Source organism: Sinohyriopsis cumingii, chromosome 1 (assembly GCF_028554795.1).
Source record: "Sinohyriopsis cumingii isolate HCF-2022 chromosome 1, ASM2855479v2, whole genome shotgun sequence".
Classification (NCBI taxonomy): domain Eukaryota; kingdom Metazoa; phylum Mollusca; class Bivalvia; order Unionida; family Unionidae; genus Sinohyriopsis; species Sinohyriopsis cumingii.
Window position 1 is genome coordinate 74,300,358 of NC_142961.1, and position 16,235 is coordinate 74,316,592.

Genomic DNA, 16,235 nt, shown 5'->3' on the forward strand with positions numbered 1-16,235 from the left:
ACCTTACTGGTGTATTCCCATTAATGTTGTTGATTTAACAGTGAGTGTCATGCATATTAATTAATACCTTATTGATGTATTCCCATTAATGTTGTTGATTTAACAGGGAGTGTCATGCATATTAATTAATACCTTACTGGTGTATTCCCATTAATTTTGTTGATTTAACAGTGAGTGTCATGCATATTAATTAATACCTTATTGATGTATTTCCATTAATGTTGTTGACTTAACAATAAGTGTGGGGCATATTGACTAAGTAGTGAAACTCCTCACATGATAATGTGATAACCTCTATCGTATATAAGCCAACTGACTGTTTTTGCAAATCAGTGTTGCAAAATATATGACCAAAAACTAGTACAGTGGACAATCCAAAATACACATAAATACTATTAAACATGTAAGTATTGTAAATCTTTCTTGCTCTCATTGCCTCTATTTTAATTGATTGATGTTATAATCTGTCCAGAACCAAATATAATTGTAGATTCTGACATGAAGATGGCATGTAGGTTACTCTACATGTGTACTTTCTCAGGTAATGCATTATTTTATTATTAGAAGAAAAAATATATGGAGAACATACAAAATTAAATATCACACCTATCAGAAAAAAAAGATTGAAAAGTGAAATGTGTCTTAATGTCCTGTGTTAAGATTGACAAAAAGGCTTTCACCAAATTAGTGAAGGACATTCCTGTATTGACTTCCAAACTGCAGTACACAACTATTATGATGTCAGCTTGATCAAGCAACTATTTGCTGATGTCCAGCCAGGAAAAAAATGTTTGACTTTCTAAAAGTATGCAATTTATATAACAAATTATGATCCTGTTTTTGAGGAATTTACAACTATAACCTTTTTGATTTCTTGTATTTACTGTACAATGTACTTTAGCATTTTTATCTTCTATTTTTTTTTTACTGTAAAAGAAAATATTTGCTTTCATTTGGGAGGGTTTATCTTCTGATGATTTGAGCATTTTGTAACCTGTATGTATTTACAACCTTTTTATGATCTTTGTCCTTTATCTTGAGGTACGTCTTATTTATGATTATTGGGGAGGCTTTTTCTTCTTAAAATTTGTCAGATTTTTTCCCTTTATATTTTTAGAACTAAACTTTATACCATGACTGTAAAATTTAGTAGGATTCAGTTTACATACCATGAAACAGTATGCATTCATAAATATTCTTTGTAAAAGAACATTGATCTGCCATCAAATATGCAACATTTACTAAAATTAGACAAACGTTTATCTGATTTCTCAAAAAAACACAAAGAAACTCGACCAGATATGATAGATGGCATTCTGTGATAAAGGCCTTCCAGATTTCTGTATGATGCCAGTCTGTTATCAGATATTCCTGCCATCATTAAATATGAGGAAAAAAAATTCAAACAGCTTCTCCAGGTTTAGTCAGATTCAACAGAAAGCATATGAAGTTTCTGTAGGCATTCTGTTTTGTTTTGTATAAATGATGCTGATTTGCTTTCAAATATGGCCACTGTTACTACTTTGAGATAGTTTTTCAGAACAAAATTACTAAATTGGCTAACCTATTTTCCCCATGAAATTCCTCAGTTCTGTTATTATCTTGCTCTTTTCCCAATAGTACATGTGGAGATGGAGCACTCCATGCAACTATATGGTATCATACTTTAAAAATGTTTTCATGCTAATAACATGAAGAACTAATTTCTGATGGGTATTTGATGGCTTGGTACAGCTGTACACTTAACATGAAGAACTAGTTTCTGATGGGTATTTGATGGCTTGGTACAGCTGTACACTCCAACTTTCCACAAACAGAATTTTGACTAACTTTGAAGTCCAAAATCTTTATTGCTCTTAAGCCTTAATAGAATGAAGTTAAAATCATAAAACTTTCATGATTTTATTAACTTCGGTTTATCAAGTAGGAAGCTAAATTTAAAATATGTGTTGGATATAGAGGGAGAAAGAGACACCCATGGTGACTCATTGGTTAGAGTGTCAGACTCAAGACCCACGGTGACTCATTGGTTAGTTTGCCAGACTCAAGACCTATTGTGACTTATTGGTTACTGTACTAGACTCAAGACCCATGGTGACTCATTGGTTAGTGTGCCAGACTCAAGACCTATTGGGACTTATTGGTTACTGTGCCAGACTCAAGACCCACGGTGACTCATTGATTACTGTGCCAGACTTGAGATCCATGGTGACTCATTTATTTAGTGTGCCAGACACAACAAATTAGGAAGATAAATGTCTTTACTATTGTTTAAAAGTTTCTTTTTGGATTTTTATGGTCATTTTCACTTCCTGAACTTCAGAGGTAAATTGTATAAAAAAGAGTTCACTATATTTTAAGTCATAAAATTTCTTGCCACTCAGGTTTAAGAAGCTTTCAAAATGGAATTTTCACTGACATAATTTACAATAAAATGTTTACCAAAACACAACACAAGTACTCATTATACAACATATATGTTATGTCCAGTTTATTGCAATAAGTTTATGTTCTCGTGGGTCGGTGGTTCTTTCCGGGGTTTTCCGGGTTCTTCCTCCACCATTAATACTGGCCGCCATGTATAGCCCTATCGTGCTGAAAAATGGCGTTAAACCCAACAACAACAACAACAACAACAGCAATAAGTTTATGTTGCAGATATGCCATATTACTAAAATTTATGTCAATTATAAAATATTGTGAATTACAGTACCTTGTATATTTTTCTCTTATACTTTCAAAGTTACCCAGAGGTAGAGACCCTGAAGGACACTTGGCTTTTCCAGCAATCCCAGATTGCAGAGATCTTAACAGAATTGGGTCATGACGTTTCAAGATTGAGCAAGCCGTTCACGTACAGAGCCTTTAGTTCCTTGTTAGGTGTGATTGACGGTCAGTTATTTATTTTATGATAAGTATATCTATGGACTGGTTGTGTGACTACTGCTGCTGTTGTTGCTGCTGACATCTAATCATCACCATAAGGCATCTGATGTAGAAGTAACCCACCACTGCTTATTTTTTGTCACATAATTTTAACCACACACTTTTTATGCTGTTCGCTTTTTTGTTACTTTTTTTCTCAACTATACATCTACTTTAGCAGCTGTTTTGGGGCATAGCCAGTAAACTATGCAGTGGATTCAACTTTGTTAAGGTTTTGACAAACAATTCCTGATACAGAAAATGGCCCCATCACAGTATATGAAGCTGCGGAGTTGTATCCAAGTATAGTAGGACACCTTTGATCTGGAAGCAGATTATTTACTTACAGAAACTTGCATCATGTTCCCAAAAAGTAAAATCTCCAATAGCTTGAAATATGTTATGCAGATGACCAATAATTTAAAGAAATCATTGTCTCCAAACTCATCTGGATAAATAGTGCATGCCATATATTTAAAGGGTTTTGAGTTTTGCAGGCATAGTTTATAAAGTTATTTGCATAGTTATGTAATTAGTGTTTGTGGTCAGAAAAGGGGACATTCCAATGTAGATAATTCTCAAATATGGTGTGTGATGCAATTGAAAGAAATCCTGTTTTGAGTGGACAATCGTACAAGATACTGATTATGAAATTAATATCTTTTAAAATTTAGATGAGCACCACTTTTTGGGCATTTTACTTTTCTCACTGTTTTTCAGCAACTTATTACAAAATGTATGGGGTGCAATCACACCCATTGCAACATTCTGGCTGTGCCCATGATTTAAGTCAGAAAATAAATAGAAATAACTATTTGGTTGCATACTAATATTCCTTTTTAATTAATCTTTTTAAATAGTTTGATGATTTCACATGTAACTAGTGCTGTGTATTAATATAATTAGGACTTCAGGAAATCAATAGGATTTCTTAATCATTGTCTCAACCATCACATATTAAGTTATTCTTTCTTAAAGCACAGACATGATTTTTCTCCATTTTAAAGTGGAATTCCGCTTTTCTCCTGACTTGAATCAGATTTTTCTTCATATAGTCCATTTTTTATATAATCTCCTATCTGGTTTTTTAAAAACAGTCTTCTGGTCCCATTCCGCAATGACCCTTGTAAATTATTTGTTCCATATATTAGTTAGCTCACAGATCTCGTAAGGAGTATTCTGATTGGTCAAAGGTTTGAATTCATCCAATGAATTTTCGTGTAATGGAAACTGATGGCAATGGAAAGAAGAAGCATGCTCGTAAAACAGGGCATCTCAATTTGTTGAGAGAGACCATAACACGAAAAGTTTAGATAAAGGTTTAAAAAACATATGGAAATGGGAATGGCTGGAGTGAAAAGTTGACAGAAATTTAGTTGGTCAGTCTATAAGAAAACTGAGCACTAGAGGACTGGCATTTTGTGACCTTTGCAAGAAAGATCTGAATTACGGTTAGAATAGTTTGGAACAGCACCTACAAAAGAAGCTGCATATGGAAAAGTTAAAGCTTAGAAGGCATCTGGAAAAAGTGCAGTTAATTACTACAAGAAGAAAGATTTCTTGCATGAGATGAACAGATGTAATCCTCTGTCAGAATATGCACACTGCATGTCACCAATACAATCACCAGCTTGAAAGGAAAAAGGCTCTCATTGAGAAGGAAAAGAAATAATTATACATTGACCCAAAAAAGTCAGTGGTGACAAAAAGGAAGAATAAAGAAAACTTTGCCAAAGCCGCAAAAAGAGCTTGACTGGCATATCAACAGGTTGTGTCCATTGGAGATAAAGACAAGTGAATATATGGGATTATTTTTATATAGTTGATGTACTTGGGTGTTTGTTTTACAGATTTGTTATGAAAAGAGAGAAGTATAATATATTTGCTGCAAAAATTGACAAATTATTGTGACCTAATTAAGATGTGAACACTGACATGCACATGAAATAACTTCAGCAGCAATATTATTGGAGAACAAATTCATGTGACAATAAATATTGTGAAATTATTGAAGTCATGCTGAACATTTTTGGTAAGTTTATTAGTTTTTCAAATGATTATTTTGGTTTATTTTATGATCATAATTTTCACCAGGAGCAGTTTTTTATGAGTGTAAAATGCTTTTCTGGACTCTGGATTGGGGACACTGCCCCTGAAGACCTCATTGGGGGAGGACCCCCAAATCCCCCTTAAAAAATTTCAGCTTTTTTTATGGAAGATTAAAATCATGTCTGAAAGCAATGATTAGGTAGATAAAATTCTAATTATAAACAGAAAAGATACAATTTAGATCACTACACAAGATAGGAGGGGGAAGAGCCTTTATTCATTTGAAGTTTAAAAGTGTTGACAAGTATAATTGTTGAAAGCCAAGTTTGCAGTACTATTTATAACTTTCCCATGAATCTAAGTTGAATGAAAATCTTTGATCTGAACAGTGGAAATTTAAATTTTTTAGATTTATGAATGTATGCAAAAATATTGTATACTTGTGTGAAGAGTCATTACTACTGTCCAATGTATTAGATGCTAGTTGGAAGAGTCATGTGTGCTGTTTGTAGTATTAGATGCTAGTTGGAAAGGTCATGTGTGCTGTCCAGTGTATTAGATGCTAGTTGGAAGAGTCCTGTGTGCTGTTTATAATATTAGGTGTTAGTTGGAAAGGTAATGTGTGCTGTCCAATGTACTAGATTCTAGTTGGAAGAGTCATGTTTGCTATCCATAGTATTAGAGGTGGCACTCTACAGTTTCATATTTTGCATAGAGTTAGAATTTTAAAGAAAAAGAATTTCCACGGCTTTCCTCACTGGTTATACTGGCTAATTAAAAAAAGACCTTGTATATCTTAGGTATAATTCAAAGAACCTTTAATTCCCTTTATTTTGGTGTATGATTGATGGGTGTAATATGGGTTACAGAGTATAGAGCTTGGCCTTACTCCAGATGTGCACCTTTCAAAAAAGTGCTAGCTCTACTTGGTCATTTTCACTTCCTGAACTTCAGAGATAAATTATATAAAAAAGAGTCAATAACTTTTTTTTACATTTTATATATTTGGTAATTCATTCATTGCACTTTCAGAAGCTGGTATTGTCTAGCCTAGCAAACTTCATTTTCCCTATTTTAATAGCTGTTATGGATAGTGCACTTTCGACTAATTCAGGCTGATTTTTTAGCACAAGGTAGCAGTCATTTTAGTTAGCAGTGTGCTTAAATCATGTACAATTTCCAAAAGTACAATATCCAAAGAAATATCATCCACATTACATTAATGAAGCATAGAAATATGCCAACATTCTATCCATTGTGCATATTTTAAATGCAAACAACTTACCTTACATACATCACTCTCTCAAAAGTACATAATAACTAGTGAGCACCCCCATAAAGAGAACATAGGTATTATTATTTTATGATTTAATTTTGATTTTATAAATGAAACATTTAAGTCACAAGCATTAAAACAGTCCTTTTGAATAATTCTCCTGCATTCCCCCTACAGAACAGTATTTATGAGTGTCAGAGTCTCTAACAAGTCCAGCCCCCCCCCCCGATAAAAAGTAAGCTATTTTAAAAATGCACATTACATTTTGTAAACATAGCAACCAATGTTATGCTGAATGTTAGGAAAATGAAACTAGCCAGAATTATTTCTGAGATATCAACAATGAATTCTACAGTTTGAAAAGGGATGGATCAGATCAGATTAATAAAGGTCACAGGTCAAAGTGTAAAATATTTGCCTATTGTTTAATATGGAAGAAGCGAATTCGCTTTCTCATCATTTTTTTTATGTATATTTCATTGCAAATAAATGAAAAGAAACATTTTCACTATATATTTCTTTTACTTATTGCAACAGTTTTAAATTTAAGTTGTCTCTGTTCCTATATTCTAAGACTTCTAATTTCCCCATAATTAAGGTCACTACTCACACAAACATGCCTCATGGCAAATTATGTAAGCAAGAGAAAAATGATCATAATTAGCTTATTTTCATGCTTAACATCAATATGAATGTACCATTTTATTCAGAACATCATACATAATTATATGAAAATAATAAAAAATAATTGCATACATTTTTATATTTGCTTTAAGGTGGCGCTGTACACTTCTGTATTTTGCATAGGGTTAGAATTTTAAAGAAAAAGAATTTCCCCGGCTTTCCTCACTGGTTATACTGGTGTATGATTAATGGGTGTAATATGAGTTATAGAGTATACAGCTTGGCCTTACTCCAGATGTGCACCTTTCAAAAAAGTGCTAGCTCCACTTGGTCATTTTCACTTCCTGAACTTCAGAGGTAAATTGTATAAAAAAGAGCCAATAACTTTTTAGTTAGCAGTGTGCTTAAATCATGTACAATTTCCAAAAGTACAATATCCAATGAAATATCATCCACATTGCATTAATGTAGCATAGAGGTATGCCAACATTCTCTCCATTGTGTATGTTTTAAATGCAAACAACTTCACCTTACATACGTCACTCTCTCAAAAGTACATAATAACTGGTGAGCGCCCCCAGATGCTAGTTGGAAGAGTCATTTGTGCTGTTCATAGTATTAGGTGCTAGTTGGAAGAGTCATGAATGCTATGCATAGTATTAGATACTAGTTGGAAGAGTCATGTGTGCTGTTCATAGTATTAGATGCTAGTTGGAAAAGTTATGTGTGCTGTCCATAGTATTAGATGCTAGTTGGAGGAGTCATGTGTGCTGTTCATAGTATTAGATGCTAGTTGGAAGAGTCATGTGTGCTGTTCATAGTATTAGGTGCTAGTTGGAAGAGTCATGTGTGCTATCCATAGTATTAGATACTAGTTGGAAGAGTTGTTGTTGTTGTTGTGGGGTTTAACGCCATTTTTCAGCACGGTAGGCTATACATGGCGGCCAGTATTAATGGTGGAGGAAGAACCCGGAAAACCCCGGAAAGAACCACCGACCCATGAGAAGCTACTGGCAGGCTTTCTCACATGCCCACATTGGCTGAATCTTAGACTCGAACCGCCGCAGACAGAGGTGAGATGGCAGTGATCCGTAACGAAGAGCGCTTTAGACCACTCGGCCACTCGGGGCCCCAGTTGGAAGAGTCATGTGTGCTGTTCATAGTATTAGATGCTAGTTGGAAGAGTCATGTGTGCTGTTCATAGTATTAGGTGCTAGTTGGAAGAGTCATTTGTGATGTCCATTATATTAGATGCTAGTTGGAAGAGTCACGTGTGATGTCCATAATAATAGATGCTAATTGGAAGAGTCATGTGTGCTGTATTAGTATTAGATGCTAGTTAGAAGAATCATGTGTGCAGTTCATAGTATTGCATGTGGCTGACAAGAAAATTTGGTGCTGTTCTATGACTCATCAACATATAAAGTTTAAATTGTGCCAAGGTAATTGAAGTATAGTTTCTTGCCCCATGACATCACCGTGGCAACCAACCAGAGCTAATCTGGTGGCAGGATTCAAGCAGCCTGCACCCTGAATGCTAACCACTGAGACACTATGTTTCAAGAAAAAGCTTTGTACTCAAAGATATGAAAACATACTGTGTCAATGGATTTTCGGTCCTGGTTGAGATATTTGATCAGACATATTGATATCAGCTTAGATAGGAAGCACATGAACATTATTTCTTAATTTAAAGTGGAGAATGCCCATATATAACTCATCCACTAAGAACATTAGAAATTTAGAATGAGTAAACCTGTCATCTGCAAATCAATGGAGAATGTCCTATGAATGCATATTTCATATAAAATTACCAATTCTAATAACTTTTATAATTTATTATTTTATAATTTAAAGAAATTTTATGAAATGAGTAACTTGTATCATTTATAAGCTTTCAGTAATAATTTATTGATAAAATTTCATATGAAATTCTTTTGATCTTATGACTGTGTTGGCTGTTGCTTGTCCTGAAATCATCCAAAAATGTTTTGTTTTGTGTCAGATTTGACCATTTGATAGGTTTTTAATAGGTGCACACGGTGCACGCTATTATTTTTTATACATACTAGCAATTCACATTGTTTATTTCTGTGGGATTCTTTTTTTTGGTTTTATTTTGTTTTGGCTTTTTTTTGGTTTTTGTTTTATACTTACACATTTAATTTGATTAGTATCCTCACTTGTCATCCAGCACTGTTTACTTTTGAAATACTAACACAATATGAGTAAATATCATTGAAGTCATTGGGATAGTCAGAACAAAGGCAGACAAATAGTCATGTGTTTTCCAATACAGTCTGTTAATCTATTGCCTTTTCAACACATTCTCATGATCTGTAAACAGACAGTAACTAAGAGAGTACCTTATTCCATATGGCCTAACCTGCTGATTGGAAATGATGGCTTTTCAACGATGGTTAATACATAAGACAGGTCTGTCAATGGTAAGTTAAGTTATGGTGAATATCAATTCCCAGTGGAAAGTCAGACGCATGCTTTCGATATTCTAAGGTTCATGGCTGGCGACTGCTCTGGTGGTCAAGTGGTTAGAGCATCCGCCTCGGATGTGGGTGGTCATTAGTTTGATCCCTGGCTGAGTCATACCAAAGACTTATAAAAATGTTACTAACAGCTGCCTCGCTTGGCATTCAGTATTAAGAGGTTAGTGTTAGGACTGGTCGGCCTGGTGTCACGATAATGTGACTGGGTGGGACATCATGCCTTTTACCAGTGATCAGGCTAGTCCCCTAGTATTCCAAGTGTAAATATATACAGCTGCCTGTTACCAGTGATCAGTCTGAGTCATACCAAAGACTTATAAAAATGTTACTAACAGCTGCCTCGCTTGGCATTCAGTATTAAGAGGTTAGTGTTAGGACTGGTCAGCTTGGTGTCAGGATGTGACTGGGTGGGACATCATGTTTTTTACCTGTGATCAGGCTAGTCTTCTAGTATTCCAAGTGTAAATATATACAGCTGCCTTTTACCGGTGATCAGGCTAGTCTCCCAGTATTCCAAGTGTAAATATATACAGCTGCCTTTTACCAGTGATCAGGCTAGTCCCCTAGTATTCCAGTTGTAAATATATGCAGCTGCCTTTTACCAGTGATCAGGCTAGTCCCCTAGTATTCCAAGTGTAAATATATACAGCTGCCTTTTACCAGTGATCAGGCTAGTCTCCTAGTATTCCAAGTGTAAATATATACAGCTGCCTTTTACCAGTGATCAGGCTAGTCCCCTAGTATTCCAGTTGTAAATATATGCAGCTGCCTTTTACCAGTGATCAGGCTAGTCCCCTAGTATTCCAAGTGTAAATATATACAGCAGCCTTTTACCAGTGATCAGGCTAGTCCCCTAGTATTCCAAGTGTAAATATATACAGCTGCCCTTTACCAGTGATCAGGCTAGTCCCCTAGTATTCCAATAAATATATACAGCTGCCTTTTACCAGTGATCAGGCTAGTCTCCTAGTATTTCAAGTGTAAATATATACAGCTGCCTTTTAACATTGATCAGGCTGAGTCGTAATAAAGACTTATAAAAATGTTACTAACAGCTGCCTCGCTTGGTTTTCAGTATTAGGATGATAGTGTTAGGACTGGTCAGCCTGGTGTCAGGATAATGTGACTGGGTGGGACATCATGCATTTTGCCAGTGATAAGGCTAGTCCCCTAGTATTCCAAGTGTAAATATATACAGCTGCCTTTTACCAGTGATCAGGCTAGTTCCCTAGTATTCCAAGTGTAAATACATACAGCTGCCTTTTACCAGTGATCAGGCTAGTTTCTAGCATTCAGAGTGTATATATATATACACAGCAGCCACCAGTAATTTATTTATCAGTAGTGTAACTTTGTCCTGGGTTTTTAAAAAAAAAAGCATTACAGATATTGTGCTACCCTTCTGGCCATCTGTAAATCAATTACCACATCTCCAAAACCCCTGAGTGGAAATTCACAAACGTTTTTTCCTCGTGGCAACCATCTGTCAGAGGAGTGTCCTTTTTTACTCCCACACCTGTGTCCCAAAGATAGGGTCAAAAGTCAAATGTGAAATGAATGACACTGTCAAATAATTTCAGCCAAATCTTAGGATATGCATCCATGGAAGGAGGATGCATCATACCATGGAATAGATTTTGCATTATGATCCCGGAATACTTTTCATTGGGATGGAGAGGAGAATGTGCTGTAAAATGCATGGAAAGTGGGGATTTATATCGCATATTTTGAGTTGTTTTTTTTATTTCCCCACTATTAGGTTTAATTTCTATATCTAATAAATGTATGCTTTGTATGGAAGAAAACATTTACCTAAGATTTACCACCAGTTTTATCTTGCCAGTATTAGCTGAGACAGAGAAAAGGTTATGATCAGATCTTTTCAAAATGCCAACTTGCTTAATCAGTGACCTATCTTTAATAGTATTTTCTTCACCTTAGAGTACATTATTAAGGCCAAGTGGGCCTATGGAATGGTTCTTTGTCCATCATGCACTGTCCATCATCCATTTACAATTGCTTTTTACAGCTTCTTTCTAAAATCCACTTGACCAGCTTACTAATAATTTTGCAGAGAACATCCTGGCATCAAAACCTGTAAGATTTATTTGAATGATGCTAGTCAGTTTTGTTTGATTGATGCCAGTCAATCATACAATATGCCACCTTACTAAAAGTCAACAAATTGTAAACTTTTTTTTACAAGATATATTTAATAGAATTTGACCAAATTATACAGAAAGCATGCAGGCCTTCATATTTATAGATTGGTACTCATCTGCCGTCAAATAGCTGCCATTACAGAAAATATAAAACTATTTAAATTTCTTTTATATCAGAAAAACTGCAGAGCAGAATTTGAACAGTTTTGAAAGATTGCATCATCTCATATAAAGGTTTTTAGGTATTGGACAAATTATGCTTATGTGCCGTCAAATATGGTTCAAAAATACATAAGAATGAGAAACCTTAAAACATTTGGGTTTTTTAACATATTCAGTCAACAGTGTTGGAAGAAATTTCCACAGAAACCATCCTATTAACTCAGATTTCTTGGCCATGTTCACTTCCAGTTGCCTGTTAGGCAGATATCAGACAGGTGAGATATCTCTGATATCAGGATTACTTATGCTTCTTGTAGAGGACCGCTCTGGTGGCCTTGTGGTTAGTGTCCTTCCTCGGATGCAGGAGGTCACAGGTTCAAACCCTGGCCAAGTCATTCCAAAGACTTTTTAAAATGGTATGAACAGCTGCCTCGCTTGGCACTCAGCATCAAGAGGTTAGTGTTAGGACTGGTCGGCCTGGTGTCTGGATAATGTGACTGGGTAGGACATCATGCTACATGTCTGCGGCATGATGCCCCAGTGATGTGCCCAAGACATTACTATAAGCTGTCATACTGCGGACATTGTAGTGATATGTTTGAAATTTTTGAAAAGCTATGTAAGAAATTTAAATCACTCAAACAAATCACATGTCTCCTGTAGAAATAAATCTATTAAATAACCATATTTTTCTACAACCTCTTTATGGCACTTTATGCATGCTTAAGATGTGTTTACAGTAACTGTACTGTCCTTCATTTGGCAATTTCAATTAACAATTTTTATGATTTTGTGTTACAGTTTTCACGAGTCATATTATACACATCATAGCATTCCTTTAGGTTTGACATGGTGTTCCTCATAAACCTCATTTCTGGTAATGCTTACTCAGCACAACTTATTTTATTTTGACTTTATATTATTATAGAGCCTGATGCTGGAAGTAGTAGTGATATCCAATCAATCTACCTGGACATGGAGAGTAAAGAAAGCTCGCCTGTTGTGGCTAGGGTAAGAGCTGACATGTACATTTAACTATAAAAGCCAAATGATGTTACCCCACCAACACCATGATCACCCCGCACACACAATAAGACTGTTACTCTCTTTGTATTACCCATAGTAATATTTTCAGATGTATTTATCACTGTTTTGAATGGTGATGACAGAGAATGCAGTGTCAGCATTAAGATTCTATGTTGAAGTTACCTCTACAAAGGAGAGCTGTTAATGTTGGTATATGCAGATATACTAGCATATACTTATGCAGCCTCAGTGCATCTTAGCAATTCTGTATTCCTGTTTCCTAGGCAACATTTTAATGTTGCTATCATAGCATCTGCTCCCTGAGGAAGGGGTCTTACTTTGTTTATACCTGTACATTATTTTAGAAATTCTTGGTTAAGTTTTTGCAATTAGCTCAATACCATATAGGTTTTTGCACCTTGTATACATGTTGTTATAATTGGAATCATAAAGGATGCATTTTGGTGAGTAATACACCCACATCACAAATGAATGTCTTGAGCAGAAATGTTAGATTTAAATTTATTATGCAGCTTTTGTTCATGCTAGAATCATCAAACATGCTAGAATCATAAAACTAGATAATTTTATGTATCTCAGTTAGAGCCACACCCTTTCTTTTGCATCCTGTATAAATGTTATTATGCCTGGAGATCTTGGTGAGTGAATGTATCTTAATGAGTACATGTTTCATGTATTTCATTGCAGGGTTTGAAATTCAGCATAAAGAGAGATTATGGTATGGTGATGCATCTAGTATGCACCATATTTTGTCCATCAATATTTGCTATTTTTAACTTATTAAAAAAACAAAACAAAAAACTGTGGCCTGATTTCACGTAAACTAGGCAGAGAATGTCATGGAATGAATGTCTTTATGTTTGTTCAAATGATGTTGATCCACTATCCTATTCAGATTATGTTGATCCACCATCCTACTCAAATGATGTTGATCCATCTTCATATTCAAATGATATTGATCCACCTTCATATTCAAATGATATTGATCCACCTTCATATTCAAATGATATTGATCCACCTTCATATTTAAGTGATATTGATCCACCATCCTATTCAATTTTTTTGTTGTTTTGATTTTGATTAAATTTTAAATAAGGGCTTAAATCATCAAAATCTTGGATAGGTACACTAATGATTGAAGTCCATGCATATTAGGTTTTCTTGCATTACATTGTCTGACTTTGTTACCACTGTGGAGGTCACAACAGCATATTAGGTTATCTTGCATAATATTGACTGACTTTGTTACCACTGTGGAGGTCACAACAGCATATTAAGTTATACTGCATTACATTGACTTTGTTACCACTGTGGAGTCCAAAACAGCATATTAGGTTACTTTGCATTACAATGACTGATTTTGTTACTGCTGTGGAGGTCACAATATTATATTAGGTTACTTTGCATTACAATGACTGACTTTGTTACTGCAGCGGAGGTCACAACAGCATATTAGGTTACTTTGCATTACAATGGCTGACTTTGTTACTGCTGTGGAGGTCACATCAGCATATTAGGTTACTTTACATTACAATGACTGACTTTGTTACTGCTGTGGAGGTCACAACAGCATATTAGGTTACCTTGCATTACATTGACTGACTTTGTTACTGCTGTGGAGGTCATAAAAGTATATTAGGTTACTTTGCATTACATTGACTGACTTTGTTACTGCTGTGGAGGTCACAACAGCATATTAGGTTACCTTGCATTACATTGACTGACTTTGTCACTGCTGTGGAGGTCACAACAGCATACTAGGTTATGTTGCATTACATTGACTGAATTTTTTACTGCTGTGGATGCCAATACAGAAGTTTTCATACTTTAGAATATAAGTAACTTATAATGGGGTCTATTGAGAATCACATGTTTTTGCTTGTAAAGACGATCCCCCCCCCCACCTTGTACAACCAGCTATTGATTGCTTGCTTAGGCTACTTCAACACTCTTAATTTTGTAGCAGTGTGTACAGCCAGCTATTGACTGTTGTTTATACTATTGTAACAGAGTTACTGCTCATTTTGTAGTAATTTATACAAACAGCTATTGATTGCTTGCTTAGGCTACTTCAGCACTCCTAATTTGTAGTAATGTGTACAGCCAGCTATTGACTGGTGTTTATACTATTGTAACACAGTGGCTGCTCATTTTGTAGTAATTTATACAACCAGCTATTGATTGCTTGCTTAGGCTACTTCAACACTCCTAATTTTGTAGTAAGGTGTACAGCCAGCTTTGACTGTAGTTTAGACTATTGTAACACTCCCTAATCATAGCATGAATAATACAGACAGCTGCTAATTGTATGTACTTTGACTACTTTAACACAATAGAGTGAAGATCACAACCAGCTATTGAGTGTAGTTGAGGCTACTGTAACCCTCCTTTTTCATGGGATAAAGTGTTTAAGCAGCTATTGAGTGTAGTTGAGGTTACCTTCACTCCTTTGTCATGGGATAAAGTGTACAACCAGTTCTTAATTGTATGTACTTTGTCTACTGTAACACTCACTGAAAATGGAGTGATGTGCAGAACTAGCTATTGATGATAGTTTAGCCTACAGAGACTCCCAAAACAGAGTAAATTGTTCAACCAGGCATTGATTGTGGTTTAGACCAGTGAAAAACTAATGTTAAAGAGAAGTACATGTACATATCTATTTATTGTTTGTAGTTTAGACAGCTGCTACACTTCTTAATCATGAAGTCACATAGACCGATGTTTTATTTATTAGCATTCATTTTGTAGGCTTCAATAATAATGTTTATAATGAGAATGGCAAGGCGGTGAATACTGATCCAAGTTGGTAGTCTTCATATCAATTTTCTTTATTTTAGAAACGAGCAGAGGAGGTAATCACTGTGGAATCATTGAAGAAGATGTTAGGTAAAAATATTTTCTTATAACACCAGGCTTTTCAGTGTGACATACCACCAGATATGTCTATGTGGTATATAAGTGTGATTTACCACTATATATACAAGTATTACATATCAAAGAACTTACCACAATAGATTGCTAATTTGGAGTCCGTATTTAGATTGTATTTAAATGTAGTTGATACATCTTTTATGGTTGATTTTGAACAAAAATTATTTTCAATATAACTTTACACAGTTTTGAGGGGGTCTGTAATGCACATATTCGTAACATGCTCTCATGATGACTGTTGTACTCAGAACTTGGTTACTACAAAAAGTGTTGTTTTACAATATCAAAAATTGTATTCCTTGCTATGCAATAAATCTAACAAAATACTTGTGTATAATTTGTGTACTTGATTGAATTAAATGAAATCATATAGATTTTCTTTCTGTAAATTTCATAAATATTCTTCTACATTATTTTCTTTTTACAAACAACAAACAATTTTCTTAATTTAGTATGTGAAGAAACAATTTAAATATTTTTGTACTTTGTGTAAATTTATGTTCACAACTTACTAATCCTTCAATGTTCAAGATTTAAGTTTTATTATGAGAT

At 34.8% G+C, this 16,235-nt stretch overlaps 1 protein-coding gene across 5 annotated transcripts in view; it reads left to right on the forward strand.

The window, feature by feature from the left end:
• The window catches only part of LOC149807126 (protein EFR3 homolog B-like), a 138,046-nt gene that overhangs the window by 114,638 nt on the left and 7,173 nt on the right, over positions 1 to 16,235 (forward strand). For 4 of the 5 annotated variants that reach the window (XM_089962380.1, XM_089962401.1, XM_089962392.1 and 1 more), the window contains 3 exons: positions 2,744 to 2,892; positions 12,631 to 12,713; positions 15,590 to 15,638. In XM_089962380.1, the coding sequence (XP_089818506.1) occupies positions 2,744 to 2,892; positions 12,631 to 12,713; positions 15,590 to 15,638 (281 nt within the window). The remainder of the gene's footprint in view (positions 1 to 2,743; positions 2,893 to 12,630; positions 12,714 to 15,589; positions 15,639 to 16,235) is intronic. The other variant, XM_089962388.1, reaches the window with a different exon arrangement.